This window comes from Cupressus sempervirens, chromosome 8 (genome assembly GCF_028749045.1).
Source record: "Cupressus sempervirens isolate cs-2001-9-10 chromosome 8, ASM2874904v1, whole genome shotgun sequence".
NCBI lineage: Eukaryota > Viridiplantae > Streptophyta > Pinopsida > Cupressales > Cupressaceae > Cupressus > Cupressus sempervirens.
In genome coordinates, this window is record NC_143125.1 from 172,424,647 (window position 1) to 172,449,802 (window position 25,156).

General features: G+C 36.8%; 1 protein-coding gene across 1 annotated transcript; it reads right to left on the minus strand.

Annotated features, from left to right (window-relative positions):
• Positions 1-462: 462 nt before the first annotated feature.
• Positions 463-25,024, minus strand: URED (urease accessory protein D). Its single transcript, XM_089797152.1, has 8 exons — positions 24,680-25,024; positions 24,526-24,591; positions 22,980-23,054; positions 21,852-21,896; positions 21,513-21,746; positions 21,227-21,309; positions 837-1,014; positions 463-723 (listed from the first exon to the last, which is right to left on the minus strand). The coding sequence occupies exons 1-8, from the start codon at positions 24,821-24,823 to the stop codon at positions 607-609; spliced, it is 942 nt and encodes a 313-aa protein (XP_089653278.1). The 5' UTR covers positions 24,824-25,024; the 3' UTR covers positions 463-606.
• Between the last annotated feature and the right edge of the window lie 132 nt (positions 25,025-25,156).

A 25,156-nucleotide genomic window follows, 5' to 3' on the forward strand; every position in this document is an offset into this window, starting at 1 on the left:
ATGTCCCTATAGGGATTTGAACTCAAATCTCCACAATGACAACCCAAGCTTTAAACTAATTGAACTCAACCCATTCAGTTCTTTACTAGTTTTCCTTTAATTATATATACAACACAACATAATAGCCATTTCAAATTTCTTTTGCTTGTTAGATACCAGTTGAAGAACTTCTAACAGCTATAAACTCTGACCATTATTTGCATAACCAAAGTAAACTTTCTCTATTATTATCGCTAACTCCTTATGGAGAAGATGAGACTAAAAAAATGTCCGTTCATATCATAAAGTTATCTAGTAGATCATTAGGATGCCATTATCCGACAATCTCCCCTACATTCCTAACCACTAACTATTCTAAAACAATTATGGTATCCATTAGACTAGTGGACTTGCCTCAACCATAGCTTTAATGGTAAAGGTTGACGTGATAGTGTAATTCTAGTTTTCAAGCAATCACTCTAGTTTTTATAATGAACAATTTCGTATTAAATACTGTATAGCTACATGGAAAAAATGAATTAAACAAAAAATAATATGCTTTATAGGATGTCTAGCCATACAATGGTAAAAGACACAATGGAGAAAAATAAATTAGAAAGTTGTTTATCATCTGGAGTATGGAGATGTTCCAATTATGGGCTCAATAGATGCAAGTTCTTCTCTTAGGAATTCATAAACCAATTCAGTGCAAGTAGCAGATATTCGGACCACTAAACCGGTATCCTGAAAGGAAAAGAGACAATTTGTAGATGAGAAGTTGACTACAAATAAATGAACTTTGAATGCATTATAAAACCAACAACTATATACAATTATTCATGCGAAAAAAACCTTACCATAGGGCCAAACACACTACATGAAGCAAGTACGGCTCCATTTGATTCCTTGTTTTCAAGGTCTAACCTTACTCTCTTATAATTGGGGTTTGAACTGTGTGATCTTCTGCCAAACAGTTCTGTATTTCTCTCCCTGATGTTTGCTTGTAGCTGGTTCTGTATGAACGCCATCTTTGGTCTACAAAATACAACAAATTCATTTTTTCACAATATCAGTGAAATTCTCTTTCCCAAGGAAAAACCTGCAAGATGAGAGCTCAATTGAGATATATTTACAGCATGCCCTCAAAACACTCACTCCAACTTTTGCAACCACAAAGCTTAAAAGAAGAAACATCAAAATAGTAAACCTAAAACATATTAAACTAATTGGTTTTATTAAGAAAAGGGACCACAAATCAATCTTTAGAAATGAGACCACGAGATTGAATGCTTACTTAAAGCACCTTGAGTCTCTATATACTTGATAGTGATGGAGGACAAACTAAAGGTAAGTAGAATGGTGCATGTATTACTTAGTGTGGCCCCTCATATGTCAAAATATTATCCTGGGTTTAAATTTATACAGTTGCTTAGAGAGGGAAAAAAACAACCTATCATAGCTATAAATGAAACTAAAGAACAATTAGTGTATGTCACCCAACAGCACATGTCAGAAATAAAAATTTCAATGCATCTAAATATTATATGTCAAGTGAATATTTATATGGTTAAGTAGGTGAGATGAATAATAGAAAATAATTTCAGAGATGCATGGCCCTAGTGAGCATAAAATTCAAGATTTTTTAAAACTATAATGCTATGAGTTCAAGGGGTAGAAGATGAACTATGAGGTCTTTGTCTTATTGTGACCTTTTCACACATTGTCCCATTGCAAATGGGGAGCTCCCTACTGTTTGGTTCACTTGGTCTTTTTGGCTTTTTCTCCTGGTAGTATTCGCATCAATCTCCAGAGGTTCCCCATGTTTCATATGGGAATTGATGAATTTGACTAAGTCTAGAATGGAAGTTTGTTTCCCACCTTTTAGGGTTTCAGTTTTGAAGGGTTTATTGATTAAGAATTGTGAATTTGGACTAAGTATTGAGTTAAAAACTTAAAAGCCCTTATGAAAATGAACTAGCAAAATTTAAAGTCTTTTGGTCAAGTTCTTATTTTTTATGGAGATTCCTACTTTTAGAAAGTCTCAGGTTGGCTTCATTTTGAGTCTTGAAGCAGTTCTATTTTTTAGGGGTGTCTATTTAGTAAGTCCCAAGTTGACCTACTTTCACATTTGAACAAACTTACTATTTATAGTAAGTGTATTTTTGGCAAGTCTGTCATTACAACTGATGAGATCTAGATGAAAAAGAGGAAAAAGGGTATGCAGATTTATGTTCATAAATGTGATCAAAAAAGGCAGACTGAAGAAGCATCTTCCAAAAAAAAACAGTCTGAAAAAACATGGAGAAGTGAAAGGTGCCTCAGAAAAGGTGAAAAGCACTTAAAAGCAATTCGAAATGTATAAAAAAAGCATCTTCCAAAAAATTACTGAAAAGCATCTCCTAAAAGCAAGGTTGCATGGGTACGTGGGTACGGGAACGGGAACGGGTACGGGAGCGGGTACGGGTACGCATATTTTTCAAAATAGGGGACGGGGGTACGTGTGTAAGCCTAATTTTTTCTATATAATTAATATTTTATAGAAAATATAAAAATCAAAATATCTGTCATGAGTCATGACATTGAGCATTCAAAACAAAAAATTTGAAAATATAAGCCATAAGTCAAATATATATATATGCTATTGCTGAATGTTTAAAGTATTTTTCATAATTGGGGACGGAGGTACTTGGGTATGTCAAACTTACTTAAAAATTACACTTTTATATTTATAAAAAATCTGATTTTATGAGTCATGACAATGGTTTTTCAAAACAAGAACAGTGATAAAGTTTGCAAATGTAATGTACTGTTTTCAGTTTCAGATTTGCTATATGTTTGAAATAATAATACATGATAAATGCTTAGATGCATAACAAAGAAGGCAGACTTTAAACATAAACAAGAAGATCCTAAACCATATGACAATGACATATTGCAAATGATAAACTTTTAACTTGAACAGTGATAAAGTTTATTGTTAATGAGTATCAAAGTTTCAAACTGATTTGGTATTGAATTAAGTTTGATAAACAACAAGCTAATACAAAAACCAAAAACCAAAAAAAAAAATCAGAATCTTAATCAAGGTCCTTAGCTATGATGCTCTCCACCAAGTACCCGGTACGTGGGATACGTGTACCCGGTACTTGGGTACGTGGGTACGAGTACCAGGGGTGTGGGTACGAGTACCCATGCAACCTTGCCTAAAAGCAATGCGAAAACGCATCTCCAGAAAAAAGCAGTTTCAAAAAGCATCTCCAAAAGAAACAATCTAAAAAAGTAGGATGAGCAAACATATCAGGAAAAAGCAATCCGAAAAAGCACTGAAAAAGCGGAAAAGGCATGAAAAACATTGAGCATAGAAAATCCTTGATCATGGATACTAAGAAAAAAAAATTAAGCAATTGGCTAAGTAAGGGTGAAAAGGGAGAAAGAAATGCAAAAAATGACTAAGTGTAAAGAAAATCCTTGACCAAACTCCAAATGCACCCAAGAGGGCATATGTCTCTAAGTTAAGGGATTTCCTTGAATTGAAGAAATTCCTCCGCCAAGCTCCAAATGCGCCCAGGACAGAAAATGCCAATAAGTCAAAAAAATTCCTTGAATTGAAGAAATTCTTCCACCATTCTCCAAATGCACCCAAGAAGGCAATTGTCACTAAGTCAAGGAATTTCCTTGAAATGAAGGAATCCTCCACAAGAACCAAAATGCACCCAAGTTTAAGGGAAAGTGATGAAGAAAAGTGCTAAATCTAGACCAAAGGAAAGAGAGAAAGGTTGAAAAATTACTAAGTCTAGACTCAAAAGAAAATCTTCCACCATAGCCCATACGTACTCTAAGCACAAATAATGATTGGCTAGAGAAAACTTAAAAAGTGCTCAAATGTTCACTAGGCACAAATCACACCTAGCCATGGAATATGGTCAAAACACCAAAATCCAATGCAATACTATTTATGTGCCCTAGAGTGCCAATTCAAGCAGCACAAGAAAAATGTTTAAAACTGACAATTCCACCGCAGTGTCTCAAGATATTCTGAAATAGCAACATGAAAAATGGTTAGTATTTAAAAGGTCATCACACAAGCTCAAAATGTGCCCTTGGCGAAAATCCAAGGATGGCATCAAGAATCATCGAAAATGGTTTGTGTTGGAAGCAACATAGAAAATGGCTAAAGTATTTGCAAATCTTATAAACCCCTTCAAACATGCCAAAGTCTAGGAGGATCTAATATGAAAAAATGACCAAGTCTAGGTCAAGGTTGAAGAAATTCAAAAATGGCTAAGTGTGGATCAAGATAGCAAGATGGCATAGAGATATATCAAAAATGGCTAGGTGAACGAAAAAAGCCACTACTGCTCATATGCACCTTGAGTGCAAATCACCATAGGCCAAGGAAATTTTCAAAAAAGCTAAAATCATTCAACAAGCCTCAATTGCACCCATGACATGGCATTATGCAGAGACATTAAGTTCCTCCAAACGGAAAAATTCTAGCAACTTGTCTAATGCACACCTAGGGAGAACAACTCATTGCAAAGACTTTTTTAATTGTCCAAAAGTCTTCTCGCATCTCATTTATGCCTAAAGCGAAATTGCAAAAGATTGATTTGAAATTCTACGTCAATGTGAATGCATGCCTAAGGAAAGAAATAGCAAAAATGAATTTGAATTTGATCAAGTACAGAAAATCAAGGAAATATTTGAAACATTTGGAATTCTATTAAATATTGGAAATGATATCCAATATTTAATATCACGTTGGAATATTTTGAAATGTGCCCAAGTGAAAAGAAATTCCACCCACTTGAACCACTTCAAGTATGCACCTAGAGAGAGAGAGGATTTTCATAGAGGTTATATTTTAAATTCCTTGAGGATTTTCATAGAGGTTATATTTTAAATTCCTTGAGGATTTTCATAGAGGTTATATTTTAAATTCCTTGCACAATTCTTTTGTCATATATTTTTATTTTGTAGGAAGAAGCAATCCACTTCCAGATGTTCAAGGAAGACATTCAAGTCCCAAAATTTCAATTCCAGTGTTGAAGTTATCCAAATTTCAAATAATCCTATTAAACACATTCAAAGTTCAAGACCTCAAAAATCAAAGTTCAAGCCCCTAGAAATCAAAATTCAAGCATAAATGAAGAAGGAAGAATGCAATATCTTGAAGTTCCTTTGGAAATCCAAGAAAAATAATCTATTTCAAGAAGACAAATTCCCAAGGAGGAACATGGAGGGAAGAAAATGATCAAAAGGAGATAATTTCAAAACAAATAATCAAAAATAGATCTCGGTTACAAAATGATGCATTAAGAAAATACTCGATGCTGACATAGCGCCTAGTTATCTTTACCAACCAATGAAAGGTCTTCAAGCCAATATATCCAAATTTGTTGTTTTTGAAGAAGGGAATCGAACATAATCTATTCTAGGCAAACGAGGGAATAAATACATAATGTGCATTCAAGTCACCCTACTCTCTTGCTCAGTGGACTTACATTGTGGACATTTATTACCCCACCTTAACGGTCATGCGCATTTATATTAGTCCATATGTACCCTCTCATAAATTGTAGATTCTCTCCCCAAGCCCTAACCCTTATTAGGGTTGAGGTGGCAAAATCTAGGGCATCAATTTTATTTCAATCTAGGCCATCCATTGTAATCTAGACCTATATAACGGACTCATTTCTCATTGGTAAATGAACAAATTTTGAGATTGTTCCGAAGAGCTACCAAGATAATAAAGTTTTCATTGTTGGTTTCATGATGATTACTGGAAGTGTTTCTGGTTACTCGCATGCTTTCATTGCTCCCTCATTTAAAGTAGATTTGTTTTTCAAGTACTAGATGAATGCGACTGATAGTATTGTTATAATGGAATCGTCTTTCCCATACCTTTTTTTCTTAGATGATTCCTAAACACAATTTAAGGTTGGTCCTGAGCCCTAATGCGCATTGTATATTATGATGGTGTTCTCTGGGAAATGAAAATTCTTTGTGCACCCCTTGAAGATTGCACCAGCTTTGAGATTGTTGAATTTGGAGAAGCAAAGTTTGGTGAATTTTATCATGGCAATATTTATCTTTCAAATTCTCAAGATTAGAGTACAACTCCTAGACACTCAACTCATTTACTTTTGGCATATATCGTGAAAATCCCCAAAAGGTACTTTCATTGTCATACCATTCTAATAGCTTGACAAACAATATTATCCGAATCATCTTGAGAACAATAATGTAAGTCCCCTCATTTTACCAACATATAACATCAACCATTGGGCTTATCCACAATCAAGAATTGACGTAAAAGAACCTTGGAGCCAATTGTATGATTCTTTGCAATCTTAGCATACACATGATTTTGCTCAAGAGGGGATAAGATACCCTTGTGTAATACCCTAGGTTGGTGTGGTCATAAAACACCCATCAACATGTCCTAAACACTTTGTGAGATAATCACCCTATCATTAGACCCTTCCGATCTATAACCTGTGATTTCAAAACTAAGACTAATAGTGATGGTAATCATTGGGAAGCAAAATACAAGGGGTTACTTGGTTAAGAACTAAATGCAATCCACACCACAAGGTTGGACAATGGCACACAAGAAACCCAAAAACCTAGCTGTAAAATAAATAGGCTATGGAATGAACATGCCAAAAAACAAGAATAAAATATTACACATTCAAAATATAAAGAGAGCAAAATGATGCTATTCTATCCGAAAAGAACCATAAGGTTGAGAATCAGAATTCTCATGATCAAATCTGCGCAAATGCTTCTTGGCTAGTTTTACTACCTGGAATGAATGTGCATATATGCTTATTGATCTTTACAGTGAAGTACAAGAAAAATAGAAAAGCAATATAAAAGATGGTTACAATCAAACACAACAGCAAGCTTGTTTGACTTCTATAATGGTCAATAGTACATCTAATGTGTCAGTACATTGTCCAAACGTGTGATCCATTGAATTATCTATTAATGTGGCATTAACCATGGAGGCATTGTTTGAAGTGGCACATTTTTCCCAAGGGCTAAGTGTTATGCATCAACGCAAGGCATGCCAGTTGAGTAGCACACCAATTTGTGTTGGATGGGGAAATGCTGACGGGAAGGAATATCAGTGCTTTGTAAGGTGGCATTGGACTGCACAAGACAGCTAGTGTGGCCAATGCAAGAGTATGGACCGTCAAATATTGGCTTGTATGATCACCTTTTCTTTGGAAGTGTGCCCACCCATTGTTTAAAATTATACCTTTCACCCTAATAAAAATGTTGGCATGTCCTGACTAGTCTAGAATCTAGACAACAGAAAAAATCATGTATATCATACCATTTAGGATTTAAGGCACAGTTAACACAATCAAAGGGTGCGTTAAGTATGTTCCATCTTCCATGTAGTTTTTTTTTTTCTGTTAAAGAGTAGAAAGAAAGATCTCTTGTATTTGTTATTTTGACATTGATTCATGTATTGCTCTCAAACATGGCTTTTCTAAATCTGCAAATTTAATCACCTCACACAAGAGCTTTATGAAGTCCACAACAAATTTAGCATCAACGCAAAAATTGTCATCAATGACAATATCCCTCACCTCAACTACAATATCTGGCATACACTATCTGCAAGCTGCCCATGAATCACTAACTACTATGGAACACAGAGCTCCTTCGAATGGAACACAGAGCTCCTTCAACTTCACAAAGATGCTCAAGAAGAAGAATATAAGAAGCAAACTGTGTATCGTCAAGTTTGAGTAGTTCCACCTTTGCAATTTTTTGATAAATGGCTTGTGTGTGGTGATGGTTACATCTGAAAATGTGTATCTGTTTCCCTTTTCAATGAGATCTGATATCCATTAGAACTTTCCAATATCTTTGAGTGCATTATTCAACAAAAACACAAGTGTATAAAATATATGCTTGTACTTTTTTTGCACCAACATGCCTGCTACTTTACAAATAGAGGCAGCAACTGTAACAACTTGGAACTCTATGTGATGCCCCTATGTCCTCAATGTCATTGCATAGTTGGTTATTAACTCCACATTTTTCCTTAGTGAGTCATCCACATGTAAGGAATACATCTAGTTTTTGGTGCCAACATACTTTCTACAAGGCTGTGACCTCCTGCTTATGTTGTTAGAAGAATGTGACTCAAGCTTTGTAAATATGGTGAGTTGCAGGATTGTGGGGATCTGTAAAAGGTGAGAAGATTAGCAAGTTTATTGATGTGGATGCTAAGGCTACCACAATGAGCATTCACGAGGAGATTGCAGGAGCCTAGGCCAGATGTGCAAGATATGTGTGTGTGCATTGGAAGTCCACAACTTCAACACTAATACAACTTTGTAGAGATGCAAGTCATTAGAACACGTGTGATTTGCAATGTTTATGAAGCTTGTACGAAAGCAGCAAAGTTTGTATCACTTTTTTAATAAGCCTACAAGTTTAGAGAGTTAAGGAGCAGTGGAGAAAGTATGCAATACCTGCAAGGTTGCAAGCAGATCCCACATTTAAATAAAGTGTATGAAAAACAACCAAGCTTAATTACCTTTTCTTAAATAATAACCAAAGTTTTCTAGACAGATCCACAAGTTAAATCAATCATAAAGAGAACATTTGACACCAATAAAAATTTCAAAATCGACGGAGGATCCAAAATTGGCATTGACAGCCACACCAGGGCAAAAATAACTTGGCAAGGTTTGAACATGGGTACAAGAGGAAAACATTAAGTTGGACGATAAACAAACCATAAGCAACACAAAGCAAAGTTCCATTGCTCTTTATAAAAGGACTTCGCCCTTTAGGATGTTAGATGTAGTCATTTTGATTAATAAACCAGAATTGTAGCTCAGCACTACAAGCATTGTCACAATCATACACATGGCTTGCAAAGCAAGATATCACATACTTCCAAAAACACACTATCATAATCTGTTACATGTGGGTTCATTTTAGTCTTGAACATTCGATGGCACCAAACTTGGATCTATTGGAGGCCTCCTACTAGTTATATAAGAGGGCGTGCTTTACTAGTGATACCTAAACACTTTGTTGCAGCTTGTGCAACAATACTCATTAAGCTTTGATCATTGCGATGACATATTGATATTAATTTTGACCCACCACTTGGTTTAGATAAAGAACTCTCACTGCTCAAAGGTGTATGTGGTAGAGACATTGGTGCTCAAACAAGTAGCACCTAGATTAGTGTTATCCATTTACAGTATGCTTTGCATGGAATGAATGACTAATGATAGCTACATGTGGCATTAAAAATCACAGTTCATGTGTAATGCAATGGCATTTGTGCACTTATCCCCTTACTGCCTCTTGCCTTCACCTGGTACTAATGGTGCTGAGACATTTTGTTGGGTCAAGAGGATGCTGGCATGGAGATTTCCACTTGAGCGCCAGAGGATTTGGCTTACTGAGCAAACCTTGGCGTTTTCTTTGATCTTGGAAGCATAGGTCACATTGCTCCAATGGACCAGTGGTAAGAAATTCTATCTTGATCTAGATATTATCATTAGACAAAGATTGGTACATTTACATAAGATAAGCACAGGTACTAATACACTAAATTCAAGTAAACGGGAGATGGGTAGTTGGATCACTAAAATTAATCAAGATGGCTAGCTCATCTGTTAAGTTCTCATCAAAGTCAAGCCTCTTATGCCTGACACACCATGTAGTATGAAGAACACAATTCTTAGGAAAATGACACACAAGTCAAGATGCAGAAGTTGATGATCAGAAAACATAGAGAAAGAAGTCACAATAGGACTTCAATAAATAGAGGAACTAGACCTGACAAAGAAAATCAGAGTGAAACCACAAGGAACACCAGAGTTCAATTCCCCTAAGAATCACTTGGCAAGCTTCTTTTTCATTAGTACAGAAAAGAGTGCATATTATAATCGGCAACCAAACCCGCACTATGTCAAGCTGGTAAACCGTCATTGACCTATTAAAAAAATAAAAAATAAACCTAAGAAAAATTAAAGTAACACTATACAAATGTTAAGAAATCAGCGGAATATTATATACTAAAAATTGAGTGGCAGTGCTCCTCGCCAATGTTTCAGGACTTTGCGAATATTAAGGAGCTTCAGCAATGACTTTCACCTCTTGGTTGGATTCCTTAACCAGTTGACAAATAATTGCCTCGTGCAACCGTGGGCGTGCAGAAGTGTTTGACAAGTCAGCTATTGGGAATACTTGACCGAGTCCTTTCCCAGGACTTTCCAAAACCCAAACTCCGACTCTTTTTTTCTGGGCACGAACTCTGCCTAGGCATGGCCAAGAAGGTTGAAAACATTAAAAAGTGACTTTTCTTCACGTTTTTGCCCAATGTTGTCTAAAACAGCTCTGAACAGAAAAATAGGAAAGAAAGGGGAGAAGAAGAGGAGCAGCTGAGTTATATTAGGAGGGAAGAGAGGAAGGTGTAGATTGTATTGGTTGTTTTTCAATTTTGCAATATCAATACTATGTAAACATTTATAGACTTGCAATGTTATACAAGAAAGTTTGAAATGAAGTATGAATTATGAAATCTCTAATATTGTGTGTTTGAAGATCATATGAAATGTGCAATGTTCAAATCATAAAAAATTAATTTTCAAAATAGGCTTTTATGTTATGTAGATGCATTGATTTCTTTTTCTTTTCTTTTCTTTTTTGCCAACTAACCATGTTTTTTGCCAAGTTTGTGCCTAGTCCTGAGTTCGAACCCAAATTTTGAGCTGCCACGTCAAGTCCAAATCCACAAACTATGCTCTTCACAAATGGCACTAACAGATTTTTCCCAATTGTCTGATGGAAATAATACCATGCTCACATTGAGCATTATAAGCTTCCTCCCAATGTATTCAACACACAAAATTATCTTCCTAACATCCTTGAAGTAATGAATTGACAAATCAGTCTCCAGTTGTCAAATCTAGACATCCAATATTGCACCACCAATTTCACCTTGAAAAATGAGAATGGTTAGTGTTGGCTTGCCTATGGTGCCCCTAAATTTCCAATTTTAAAACCGATCCCACAGGAAAAATATTGTCAATTGTTCCATATCTTATATCAGTTTTTGTTAATAATGCCTTTGTAAAGCTGACATTTTGTGAAAAGGCAGCTCTTGGGAGAATCATTGAGCCTCTGAACTAAAAAAAGTTCAGGTTCAAAGGTTCAAGTTCACTGGTTCAAAAGTGCAGATTCAGGTTCGAAAATGCAAGCAGCCTGAAGGTTCAATTTCAGCGGTTCAAAATGTCAAAGGTTCAAAAAACCTAAATCTCTGTTGAATATTAATTTGGAAAGAGAAAAACAGGTTGACCATTGTTGAATTTGAACCATAGTACTCATTTTTGTTCAAAGTTCAAGTTTTCAAAATTCCACGGGCTCAAAAGTGCACCTTCAGGTCAAAATATGCAGGTTCAAAATGTTCAGTTTTAACAACAGGGATGTTCATTTTTAAAGAAAGGATGACCGAACTAAAAGTAAAAGCACTTGGATCACTTTCAAGATAGCCAAACTAACAAACACAAAGTTCAATCTTCATGTTACGAAGGGAGATTTGGCTTCTTAAAAGTTAAATTCAGTTATGAATCCATTTGTTGATAAAAGAGGATACCAGATGATAACATTTTCGAAGGATTTCTTGAGCAACGCAGTATCACGAACAAACAAAAGAGTTACAATCCTCATATGTTCTAAAGAGATCTCTTTCTTAAAATAGAACTGATTCCTTCTAAGGGCAGTTCAAAGTGGTGATCCACGTGTAACTATTGGCATGCATACTATTTATAATTTTAAATGCAACCTGTAACCACCAATTTTCTGAAGGCAGAAAAATGGGTCTCAATGCGGGGGACATAACTTTCAGTTCAACTGTTGGCTCTTTCTGAATTTTGGATATGTTTTCATAAACCAAGTTTTCTAAATCCTCACAGAAGCAATTAACAAAATATGGTCAGGTTAAAAAGATAAATCAACTGAGTACGGATCTATCAAAAGAAACCAACAACCTCTTGTTTTGATAGAAAAATATATCAGGAGTGACACTTGGATAATTAGATATGAAACAAATCATCTTGAAGGATATTATATGAGAGCAAGTATTTCAGTAAGCTTAAAAGCAAAGTCATTATATGACGTGAGAAAGTGGAACCTTATGATAATGTCAATTAAACGTTATTATAATAATGTTTGTGGGAGCCTTTAAATAATTTTCCCCTCTTTATACGACTTTGTAAAAACCTTTTGAAGAGGAGGTGTGTGAGAGCCTTTAAACAATTTTCCCCTCTTTATATGACTTTGTAAAAAAAAATTAAAGAGGATAATTATTTTAAAGTTTCACTTATGTAGGAAGATTTCATTTTCCGATTTCATTGTAACATAGGAGAATAATAATATATTTTTATTTCTGTGTAGCTTGATGGGGATGCAGGGACAGAGTAATCAGTTGGTCACATTTATTTATGTATTTGGAATGAGGAGGAATATGTTTTCAGATCTGTTGGTGCGGGAAATTATTTCTGACTGAGATTGGTTTGTTGGTCATTTCGGTCATTTTCCTTTTACTGTTCTGCTCTTTTCTCAAGTACATGTGTGTTTTGCAAAATCTGAAGGTTTTGTACATTCATAAATATGCGGAATGACTATTGATTTTTCCTTTTGCTCCTGTGCATGTAGAAAGATCAACTAAATGGTCTGTGTGCAATTTATTTGTTTCTTGCTCGAACTTTTAAAGTTGTAATCACATTTACTCCATCAAACAAAGGGAGTTGTACCTTTACATCAAAATTCAGAGAGCACTTGCAATTAATCATTGCAAGTGATTCACCTGTTAGTGCTGGTTTGTCTTTCAATTTCGGGTATTTAAGAGTCATTTGTGAAGGTATTTTCAAGAAGACAAATCTGTTAACTAACGGTTAGATAGACTTAGTCTAATGTACTAAAAAGGCAAGTTGGCATAACAAAGATGCAACTAACAGTTACAAAGCATTTAACCTTGTCATGAGTTCATAAATATGGCACAAATGCAATGCATTGTTCCTGAAGACTAATCTTGACAAATTGGATGTCAAAGGCATCATAAGTCACCTTTTAAGAATCATTGCCTAATCTTACATCAATATTCATCCCGATAGTCTAAGACAGAACATGTTGTGCTCCTCCTTTTTGTTGTGCATGAGTGATCATAGGCATATGATTATTCACCATATGAACAACATAGCATTAAAATGCACTTTGATAGTAATGATCAGCATTCTGGTGCAAAGATGTTTGAGGGCCTCTCCATAACCTAGCTGGTAAACTAATGTTGTGGAATGAACATGAAACAAAAGCAAATACATATTACACATTTAGAAGTGAAATAGATAACATGTTAATATTTTTCTATTCAAAGAAATAGACAAGCGTGGTGTTGTAAGGTTTCCACACCATCACCCCATTACGAATAGCAACCGCTCCTTTTTGTTCATAGTTGTTAGGATTTGGCAGTTAAAGTGACAATTCAGAACTCAAAAGGATTGGAGTGGTCAACTGATCAAGTTGTCAAGTTGCGAATGAAAATAGGAATGTCTAGACTAAGGTTCCACTAGGATAAGTTAAAATGGGTTGAGACAAAATCCCGGAGTCTATTAATATTTTGGCTAGTCAAATAGTCCAAACTATATTAGTAAGGCATATTTTATGCATAAGGGCTTCAAAATCCTAATAAAGATCAATTTTACAATTCAAATGCGAAAAGAACGTATGAAAATCAAATTTTCCGTATAAAAATGCACTTTGTCCTAATGGAAATTAAATTTCCAATTCAAAAATGCATTGTCACAATGGAAATAGAATTTCCACTCCTAAAATGGTCAAAATCCCAACAGAAACAGAAATTTCCCCTTTAAATAAACATGAAAACCCCTATCCAGGCCGAATTTTCCACTCCTCGGGAGATTTTTGCAATGAGAAAACTAAGTATTGGACCCATAGTTCAAGATATCACAAATATATCTCCAATAAGTCTACATATCACAATATTTTCTATCTACTGAGAAGTTTTCTCAAGTTAGCGCAAATAACTTATTGTCAAAAAGTTACGACTTATCGCAAAGAAGGGGGGAAAATATCGGTGATATATTTTTAGTGTTTCTAGTTTTGATTGTGTCAATTTTTTGAATCAACATTTTGGATCACACTTTGTGATCCATCATCAAGATTATTAATACAGTAAGAGAGCTCAAGAAGAAAAGTAATAAGTTGCACGGCTTGTAGGTAGTCGTAGGTATGTGATTTTGATTATTTTCTTTGTACTGTGAATTCCTGTTGGAGTTCTCTGTTGTTTGCCATTTCGGAAGTGAAAGATCTTCCCTACATGGCTAATTCCGATTTCAATGAGATTCAACCCTCACCCTATTCCGTCACCTGTAATACTTCGCTCAAATCTGGCAAATCGGAGCACCATCTTGTGGCAAATATTAATTGAAGGATTATTCATGTTCAATCTCTTATTTGGCTTTATTTCATGATTTTGAATCTGTAAGTTTTTGGTTGCATGACTAAGCATTTCCATCCGTACTCCACAACATGAAGCGCATCTCTCTATATCTCAGCCTTACTCATCTGTATGACCTATCTCTCCATCTGTACGGCCTTGTTTTTCCATTCGTTATTGCTCTGTTTCCCCTCATCGTACGGCCTTGCCATTAGTACTGCACAACCCCTTCATTACCCCCACTGTATGACCTTGTCTGCACACACCCCATCTCCTACTGTATGGCCCACCCCCAAACAGTGTATACATCATCGTTAATCAATTTCTCACTCCTTTCAGCTATACCATACGGCCATCACTTTGTCTTAAGTTCGTTTCAAGAGTCTCCCGGACAACGGAACATCTCAATGGTATCAAAGCTTCAATCCTGTCAACTTGTGGACAGTGAATGAGAGTTTATAGTTGGAAGAGAAGAAGATCCCATTCGGTTGATACAATGGTAGCAAAACTAGAACCCACGACTATCGAACTTGTAGCGCTACTAAGAGAACTTGAGAGGAATCAAACACAAATCAATGATACTTAGTGACTCATGGAGGAAACTCTCAAGAAATTGGTAGACAATACAGTATCCAGTGTACAGAATGGTCACAGCGCAAACTCGGCGTTGGGTAAAGCAAACCCTCATCCAGCACGCTCACGACCTTCCATGTCGTCTTTTCCCCCACTGACGAAGGCACCACACGGATGGAAGCAGCGAACCTTTGAGGAAGTTCAAGAACAATTGAGAGAAGACTGGAAGAATGCAAATTTTGAGGAAGATATATCTAACAAAGACTATGCAGATCTGAGAATGAGATATTCGGGAGATAGAAACCGAGGATATTTTAACGATGATCTCAGAAGGAAGTTGAGTAAAATAAATTTGTCTCCATTTGACAGATCCGGATCCATATCTGCGCGAGCGTGGGTAATGAAGGCAGATACTTACTTCCAGCTTAATCCTATGCCAGAAGAAGAAACAATTAAATTTGCGACATTACACTTGGAGGGAGAAGCGCATGAATGGTGGCATCACAACACCATCACATTGGAGCATGACCAAATAAATATCTGTGCGGAATTCACTGAGAGACTGATAGATCGATTTGATGGTAAAGATCTAGAACTTAATTTCAAAGAATTGGCACAACTAAAGCAAACTAGATCAGTTGACCAATACATTACGAAATTTCAGAAACTCTTTGTTTTGGTCACGGACATTTCCGAAAGAAGACGGATAGTGCTTTTCATGGATGCGCTGACAGAACCATTGAAGGGTTGGGTAAAAGGGTTCAATACTGCCACCCTATCGAAGGCCATCAAGAAGGCTCGGAGTATGGCATTATCATCAATGTCATCCTCTCGAGGGTACTCACATTCCAAACCGCCAGTGTTTCCGAGGGACAAAGATAATAAACCTCTGTCGAAGAAGTCGTTGGACGAAGCTACCAGACAAGAGTTCCAAAGGAAGAAACTATGTTTCAACTGCAAAGGACTGTGGGAACCTAGGCACAAATTCCTCGAGAAAGGAAAAATTCACTACATTGAAGTCATGTTTGATGATAAGGTCAGACAATTAGATATACCCTCCGAACACAACCAACCCCACAAGGTCACCAAAATGGTTAATTTGAACCGTACGGAAAGAATTGCAACAATGGTACAGCGCAGAGGAACTATCGCCCTAGCCGAGAGCCCAAGGTGCACGATGTTTCGTGTACAGGGAACCCTTCAAGGACAAATGGTCATGGTGATGCTCAATAGCGGAGCCACTCTAAACTTCATAAACTCATCTCTGGTGAAATGACGAGGTCTACCTACTAAGATGCACGCAGGATTCCAAGTCAAGGTCGCTGGAAGAACCCTTCTGCCCTGTACACACCTTGTTCCCCAACTAAGTATCACCATAGCTAACCACAAGTGGACCTAGATGATATGGAGGTTATTCTGGGCATATAGTGGATGGAGACACTTGATGAATACACTCAGACCTTCAAACGAATGGACTTCACTTTTGTTGTTGATGGGAAGAAGGTTATTCTCTGCAGAATGTCCAATGAGGGATCGAAGGAAGTTTTAGCACATTGGATGGAGGCAATCTTTCTGCATGATGACATTGCTTGGACAACACATTGTTTTGTTTGGGCAGATCCCGTAAAAGGACAACGGACACCTCCCCAGGATGACGATCTTCAGAATATCTTGAGGGCTCATGATGAAGTTTTTATCGACATTCCTCCTGGCATACCTCCCCATCGTGGGTTTGAACATACTATCGAATTGGAAGTAGGCGCCAAGCCAATCATAACCACACCCTACCGCCATCCCAAGAAATTCAAAGATGAGATCGAAAAGACGATTCAAGAACTGCTTGAAAAAGGATGGTTTTGTCCCACTTTTAGCCCTTTTGCATCATCAATGGTATTGGTTAAAAAGGACAGGACGATGCGTATGTGTGTGGACTACTGTGCATTGAACAAAAAGACGATAAAAAATAGATATCATATTCCAAGGATCAATGAGTTGTTGGATGAATTACATGGCGCAGTCTATTTTTCTAAAATAGATCTTCGTTTCGAATACCATCAAATTTGCATTAGGGAAGATGTGGAGAAGATGGCCTTTTGTTGTCACTACGGGCATTATGACTTCCTGGTCATGCCATTCGGATTAACAAATGCACCCACTACATTCCAGTCATGCATGAATCGCATCTTCAACAAACAATTGCGTAAGTACTTACTAGTATTCTTTGATGATATCTTTATTTATAGCAATACACGGGAAGAGCACCTAAAGCATCTGGATGAAGTCCTAAGGATCATGAAGGATCAATCTTTGTTCGCCAAGCGATCCAAGTGTGAATTTAGTATGACAAAAATATTGTACCTGGGGCACACGTCAATAAATATGGAGTACAGGGTCATTAGGAGAAGATTCAAGCTATCCTTGATTGCCCCCCCCCCCCCCCCCCAAATCACTTTCTTGAGTTGCGAGGTTTTTTTGAATTGTGCAATTATTATCGGAGGTTTAAAAAAGGATTCTCTCGACTCAGCGCACCATTATCAAATCTGACAAAAAAGGGTTCCTCCTAGTGGAATGAAAAGGCGCAACGCACTTTTGATAAGTTGAAAGAAGTAACGAGCACTTGTTCAGTACTCGCCTTACTTGACTTCACTTGACCATTCATTCTAGAGTGTGACACATCCAAAGAAGGCATTGGCGTGGTACTAATGCAAGATCGACACCCCATAGCTTACGAGAGTCGAAAACTTACACAAGCAGAGCTTCTATATTCCATTTATGACAAAGAGATTCTAGTCATCGTTCATGCACTAACCAAGTTCTGACAATATCTAGTGGGTGCAAAGTTTGTCATCCATACTGATCATAATAGCTTGAGATATTTTTGGAGCAACGAGACTTGTACGAAAGGCAACAAAAATGGGTAAGCAAGGTTCATGCTTTTAATTTTGAGATTGAATATGTGAAGGGAAAGAACAAAGTGGTTGCAGATGCTTTGTCCAGGAAACCCGCTATCTACTTACTGACTCAGATTTCAGCTGAGTGGAAAGCACATTTGTTGGTGGAATATTTCAAAAACACATTTGCCTATGAGCTAATGGATGGCAACACTCAGGATGATTGGTACAAAGTGGTGAATGACATCATTTACTATAAGGAACGGATATACTTAGTACCTGAATCCAAACTGAAGCAGAAAATATTGAAGGAGGTACACAACTCACCCTTGGCCGAGCACCCAAGCTTCCTCAAAACTTACAGACAACTTAGGGAGAGTTTTTTATGGAAAGGTCTTAAAGGAGACGTATTGCAGTATGTAAGAGAGTGTGCGGTCTGCCAACAAAACAAATCTGAACATACTCTACCCACCGGGTTACTGCAACCTCTATATATACCAGAACAGAAGTGGGAAAGTATCTCGATGGACTTCATTACCTAAGGTGAATGGGAAGGACTTATCTTCATGGTAGTTGACATGTTGACAAAGTATGCACATTTCTTCGCCATCCCCTCAAATTTTTAGGCCGCACAGGTAGCCGATCCATTTTTCAGAGAAGTTTTTCATCTATACAGGTTACCTCAAAACATTGTTAGTGATCGCGATGGACGATTTACCAATATCTTCTGGACAGAACTATTTCGGTTGGCAAGAACAGAATTGTCACCAAGTACTAGTTACCACCCTCAAACAGATGGACGGACAGAGATTGTGAACAAGTGGTTAGAAGGCTACCTTCGGAACTACATTTCGACACAACGATGAGTGTGGGTCAAATGGATGCACCTCAAAGAATACTGTTACAATACCACATACCACATCCATCACAATGACACCCTTCAAAGCATTATACGGGTATGAACCCCTTTCATTCATCGACACAATACTGGGTGATAGTCGTGCACCAAGGGCAAGGGACTGGCTTCAGGAGGGACGGGACATCCTGAGATGCTTGAAGGAAAACTTACAACGGGCGCAGAATCAACAAAAGATGTATGCCGATAGACATCGAATCAAGAGAAGTTTCAAAATAGGCGACTTGATCTATCTCAGACTTCAACCATACCGGCAGTCCTCAGTAAAGGAAAAGGGAAAAGAAAAATTGAAGCCACGATTTTATGGCCCTTATTGTGTACTTCGCCGCATTGGTGAAGTCGCCTATGAGCCGGAACTTCCAAAGGGGAGCCGTAGTCATAACATTTTTCATGTCTCCTGCCTTAAGAAAGTTGTGGAACGGAACATCACGGTAGTTGCAGACCTTCTACTGCTCAATGAAGAAGGGAAGCTCATATTGAAACCGGCTGAGATCATAAAAGTATGTGAGAAGACCATGCGGAACCGCACAATAAAGGAATATTTGGTAGGCTAGAGACACTTGCCATTGGACAACATGACGTAGGAAGGCGAGCACATCCTACAGCATCCGACATTGCATTAGCTTGAGGACAAGCAAAATTTGGGATGGGAGGACTATAATATCCTCGTCAAAAAATAAATTATTAATCAAACTTTTGTTAATGGGCCGATTGATTTAGTATATCTCGGACCCATTTTTGTTTTTGTTTTTGTTGGTAAGTGTTGCCATCAGCTATCTCTGTACACCCTCGGAAAGGTTTTTCCCGACGGGCATTTAAGCACAGCTTGTAAGTAGTCATAGGTATGTGATTTTGACTATTTTCTTTGTACTACAAATTCTTGTTGGAGTTCTTTGTTGTTTGCCATTTCAAAAGTGAAAGATCTTCCCTACTTGGCTAATTCTAGTTTTGGTGGGATTCAACTCACCCTATTCCGTCACCTATAATATTTCACTCAGATTTGGCAAATCGGAGCACCATCTTGTGGCAAATATTAATTGAAGGATTATTCGTTTTCAATCTCTTGTTTGGCTTTATTTCATGAATTCAGATCTATAAGTTTTTGGTTGCATGACTGAGCATTTCCATCCGTACCCCATAGCACGAAGCGCATCTCTCTGTATCTCAGCCTTACCCATTCATACGACCTATCTCTCCATTTGTACGGCCTTGTTTTTCCATTCGTACGGCTTTGTTTCGCCTCACCATACAACCTTGCCATTAGTACCGTACGGCCCTTCCATTACCCTCACTGTACGGCCTTGTTTGCACACACCCCATCTCCTACGGTACGGCCTCCCGAAAGCTACTGTACAGCCCATCCTATACAATCTATACATCACTGTTAATCAATTTCTCACTCCTTTCAGCTATACCGTATGGACATCACTTTGTCTTGAGTTCATTTTAGGAGTCTCCTAGACAACGGAACATCTTAGCAGTGGAGCTTTTCTTCAACACAATTTCCTTTCAGAATATTTTAATATTTAGGTGGATCATGTTGAAACAGCCAAGATCTTCTTACAATCTCAGAACTCTCCATGAATAAACAATGTGCAAAATGAGAAATATCATAAGCGTGTAATGTAAAATGTACAAATGAACCTTGTTTATATTATAGAGGCAAGTATGAAGAGATCAGAAGATAAGATTCAAGCTCTGACTACCCCTCCAAATAAACGATAGGACCCTATGGACAAATGTTGAGACACTTGGTAAGTCTACATAAGGTGAGGCAAAAGCCAAAAAAACCTCTAAGTGAGCTTAACTGTAGTATGAAGAGGACTACTCAGTAGGCTAAAAGAAAACTAGTTTGACTATATGTGTTTTCACACTAAGATATCACTCCTATCGAAGATTTAACCATAACCTCAAATATCATTTTGATTATGGGAGATGGACAATAGATAGAAATGAGTCTACAACCTTCCTAGCTACACTATGACCACCTTTACATGATTTGGGAAAAAAATCTGCGACTATTGAAAAATTCTAAAGCTTTAACATTATCAAGAGGACATAAATACAAATTATGTTGAAACTCATATATATATATATATATATATATATATATCCTTGTGGATTGGTCAAGATAGTCTTTCAAAGCAAGGGCAAATGTCTCTAGTGGCCAGAAACATCAACCAGACAATTACTAAACTCAGACTCCTATCCACTCTCACAGACTTAACGATGCTCTAGACTCATCAATCAGAGCTTAATCAAAAACTTTCACATTACACTTTCGTACACAATCTTAATCAACAATTTATTCAGGGCCAAAATAGTGTTAGAGAAAAATTATTTGAACAAAGAAAAACATACCCTAAAATGATCACTGTTGCCATGACATGAAATGCTTGCATGCGATCTGCAATAGAGAGACCGGCTCCTTGCTCCAGTAGAGTCTGCTTAAGAAGATCAAAAAGGGACTTCAGCTTCCCAGTGACATGAAATTGAGAGTATGATGTCTATGCAAGTTGCCTTTTCACATAGAAATTTATAGTGGAAGGCATTAAGAATGAGATAAAATGAAATTTTGTCTCCAAGTTGATACAATACTGAATTCTATCATTGCAAATATGGAGTTTTAAGGAAAAGGGCATTTCACCGAATCAAGAAACAATGGTTGATTTCCCTCCAAATATATATTATTCGTACTCTTGTACAGTTCAAAGTCCCATATTTCGCCTCGCATACGACGGCCACTGGTGAGCCAATCAACCAAAACCAAATTTGAATCTGAAGCCACGTAAAATACTTGTTTTTGGCAGTATCTAGCATTCGAAAAGCATGTGACAGGGTCGGGAAGAACAGCTAAAAGTGCATTTTTCCCTACTTGAGCCTTGCAGCACAGCAGAGTAGATCGGTGGGAGATTAGGAAAAAGAAAAGCAGTCTACTTAAGTGTTAAATAGAACTCGGATACTGCAGGAATGGTTAAGCACATACTTCAAGCCACTGCCCGGAGTCCTTTGATTCAACCGATTTGTAGACCTGCATATATGATTACTATTTTTTCAATTCAAAATAGAAAAATGATATCCACCAAAAGTCACAGCTTCCCAGAACTTCAACTACACTCACTAATCAGCTACCTTCTACAGTGTAAGTAACAGAATCTAATTTTAGTATGCTTAAAGTCTATGTTACCAATAAAATTAAAACAGAAAATAGAGAACAAAAAAGAAAATAAAACAGGTTCAGAGTGAGAAACAAAGGTTCAACGGTTTAGAAATTCAAATTATATATGCAAGAATGATTACATTTTATCTATTCATGTTACAAAGGAAAAGGAATAACATATTATAAGATTTATAGAGGTATAAAGATAAATCATATGCAGATTCATCACAATCGAGAGTTTGAAATGACTACTTTTAGATTATCATAAAAATTTCAATTTCACTAGACAGCATCGTTTGGTCAGAATATAAAATATATAGCATAAGGTATTTAAAACATCCTAACAAGAATTTGACAGAACAAAATTTATCTCAATGACGAGCTGAAGGTGATTGATTAAAAATGAAATTATCAGGAAAAGCTAGGCAAAAGCTTGTGAAGATTGTAGAATCTATATCCTTACATAAAGTTCAAAATGCAGGGATAAAGACGATAAAAGCCAATGAATTTTAAAATGGTGAAATAAAAAGAACCCAAAAAAAAATAGTGTAAAAGATCAATAATTTCATTCTAATATATTATTGCTGCTGATTTATTTTTGTTGTTTTCATACACAATTTTAAAATTGCTTGGCTTATTTACTCCCAATACTGATCCCACACTCACAGTAACCAAATTGTCCACCATTTTGAGATTTATTTAACATTCGTACCTCACAATTTTTGCTTAATCCCATTTTGATAATGGGTCAAAGAATCTTAAACATTCATCTAATAATATAGAGAAGGTTTTATCCAAAAATCTTTAAATACATAGTAACATATGGCCATTTTGTTGCTGACAACCTAACATAAACCCTCTTCTAAAACATTGCTTATTGGGTGACAACGGACTCCACGGACAATGCTAGATTGAAAATCCCAAAACTAATATTAAGAATATATTTAACGATACCTTTGTGGAAGCCTGAGTGGTTAGGACGGCGGTACAGCCCTCTCCAATAGTCATTGTGCATGTCACCAAATCTCCCTGACAAAGCCAATAATCTCAATCACTCAGCTTGTCATTTTTATCAAAAAGTTTCATATCTCAAAAAAATTCAAAGGGATGCCGCATAAATCATCAACACCCAGTTAGCAAAATGAAAATCTAACCTACCAAAGTCCCAACCAAGTGCTCTCAATTTTATATCTAAGCACTTCAAGCTATCAAATAAATCTTTACGTGGACTTTAACCATAAAACTATTAGCATAAAGTAATCCTCTTCAAGACGCTTAGTAACAGAACTATGTCTATCTCAAAGAAAATAAAGAATTCGGCTTCATACTGATTCCTGCCCACTGAAGAGAATAGGCCAATTGCAAAGTAACGTAAGCGCAGGTTGCCTAAGATTTGAAGCATAAGAAGTTGTGTTTTTGACATAACTGTTAATTTTTAAAATTGTACAAGAACCTCATCGTGATGATCATTAAAAGAACTAAGTCCATCTGGCTGCAAAAACAGAAGTTGACTTCATCTTGAATTGTAGGGGAAAAATCTCGCCAGTTGTTCTTTTTTATTCATATACCAATAAAACCATATAACAATTGCAGTATGTCTCTAATATTCTATTACTGCCTGACATTTTTCTTAAATCGAAGTTGGCTATCATTTTAGTTTGAAGGTGATTTTTAGAAGGTGACTTGTAGCCACTCCCCATCCTCTTATCTCCTTGCTCACTTCCAAAAGACAAAAATCACTAGATTGTTGTTCACATAGAATGCATATCAGCACGTCGGCGTCCAATGCAAAGCATAGCAAAATTCCTCTCATGAACGGATCGGGATGCAATTGTAATGGGAGAACCTCAAAAGGCATTGACACAACTTCAAGTCCCCCTCACCACAAAAAGGCAGCCTGTAACTCTAATGGACATGTGACAAGATGTAGTGTAAGGATGACACGGCATATTTCGGTGTCATTCAAATGTGCGCTCAGAACGTTGGAAAGACAATACAGTGAGGATGTTTGGTCTAAGAGTTTAGTTATTCTCCAAATTCCTGAAGTGGGGGACTCAGAGATATGGAGATGAATTATTCTGTATGGCAGTATATACATAGATGGGTACGTAAAACAGAACAGCCATTAAAATATCTTAATAAACTACACTCAGCTTAAATTTTACAAAATAAATATAGTGTGTTAGCATTTGCAATGACAATCATCCTCCCCTTTTAAGTTTTCTACTCTAATGGAACTCCTGGAAGTCTTCAAATTCTAGGGAAGTCACCGGGGACAAGTTCAATTGGAACACTGAGAATAAATGGGGTACATTCGAGTATGACTTATATATGTCACTGTGAATCGTGCCCGCAAATCTAAATACAGCCATCAAAACAAACTCAGGATAAAGCCAAAGGCAGCGCATAACCAAAACTACCGAGCAGGAGAATATGAAAATCAGAATACAAGTAAAAAATCATAAGGAAAAACAAATAATTACTATTATTTAAAACTAACCGATACAATTCCTCCGCCATAGGAGACGGTGTATATCCATACAGCATCAATGTCAGAAGACACAGCCTGAAAATTCCATAAAAGAGAGTAAAATACACATGAAAGTAAAGCCCTAAAGAAACTCCTCTGATTTAATACCAATACGAAAAAAAACCTTTGTGGGTCGAATAAATTTGAGTGGGTATCTCGAATATATGCTTGTCACTGCCGATCTGCCTGCAACTTTTTGAATCACGATGCGGCCAGTTGGTGTCGAGCTGCTATCAGAATCAATATCCATTGTCGTCGATGTTGCCATCTGATTCAGGAAGCTTTGCACTTTTCAAGTGTTTTCTCGCTCCTTGTCCTAAACGTTTCTATGCAATTTGAAGCTGCATATATTGCAGTGGAAAATGCACCAATGTATCTATTCTGAAGTAGAAATTTGTCGTTAGAGACTTGTCCTTGGTTAACGTCTCGCCTGCCAGTGGAGAAGGGGACGGCTTAAACATCACACGCTGACCTTCATTCTAACACTAAAAGTGTCAAATAGTCATAGTGAACTTTGCCGTGAACATAAAATTTGAATATTTCGAACTTTAGATTTCCCTTGCTTTAATTGATGAATCCTCTAGCCTACTTCATTTATTTT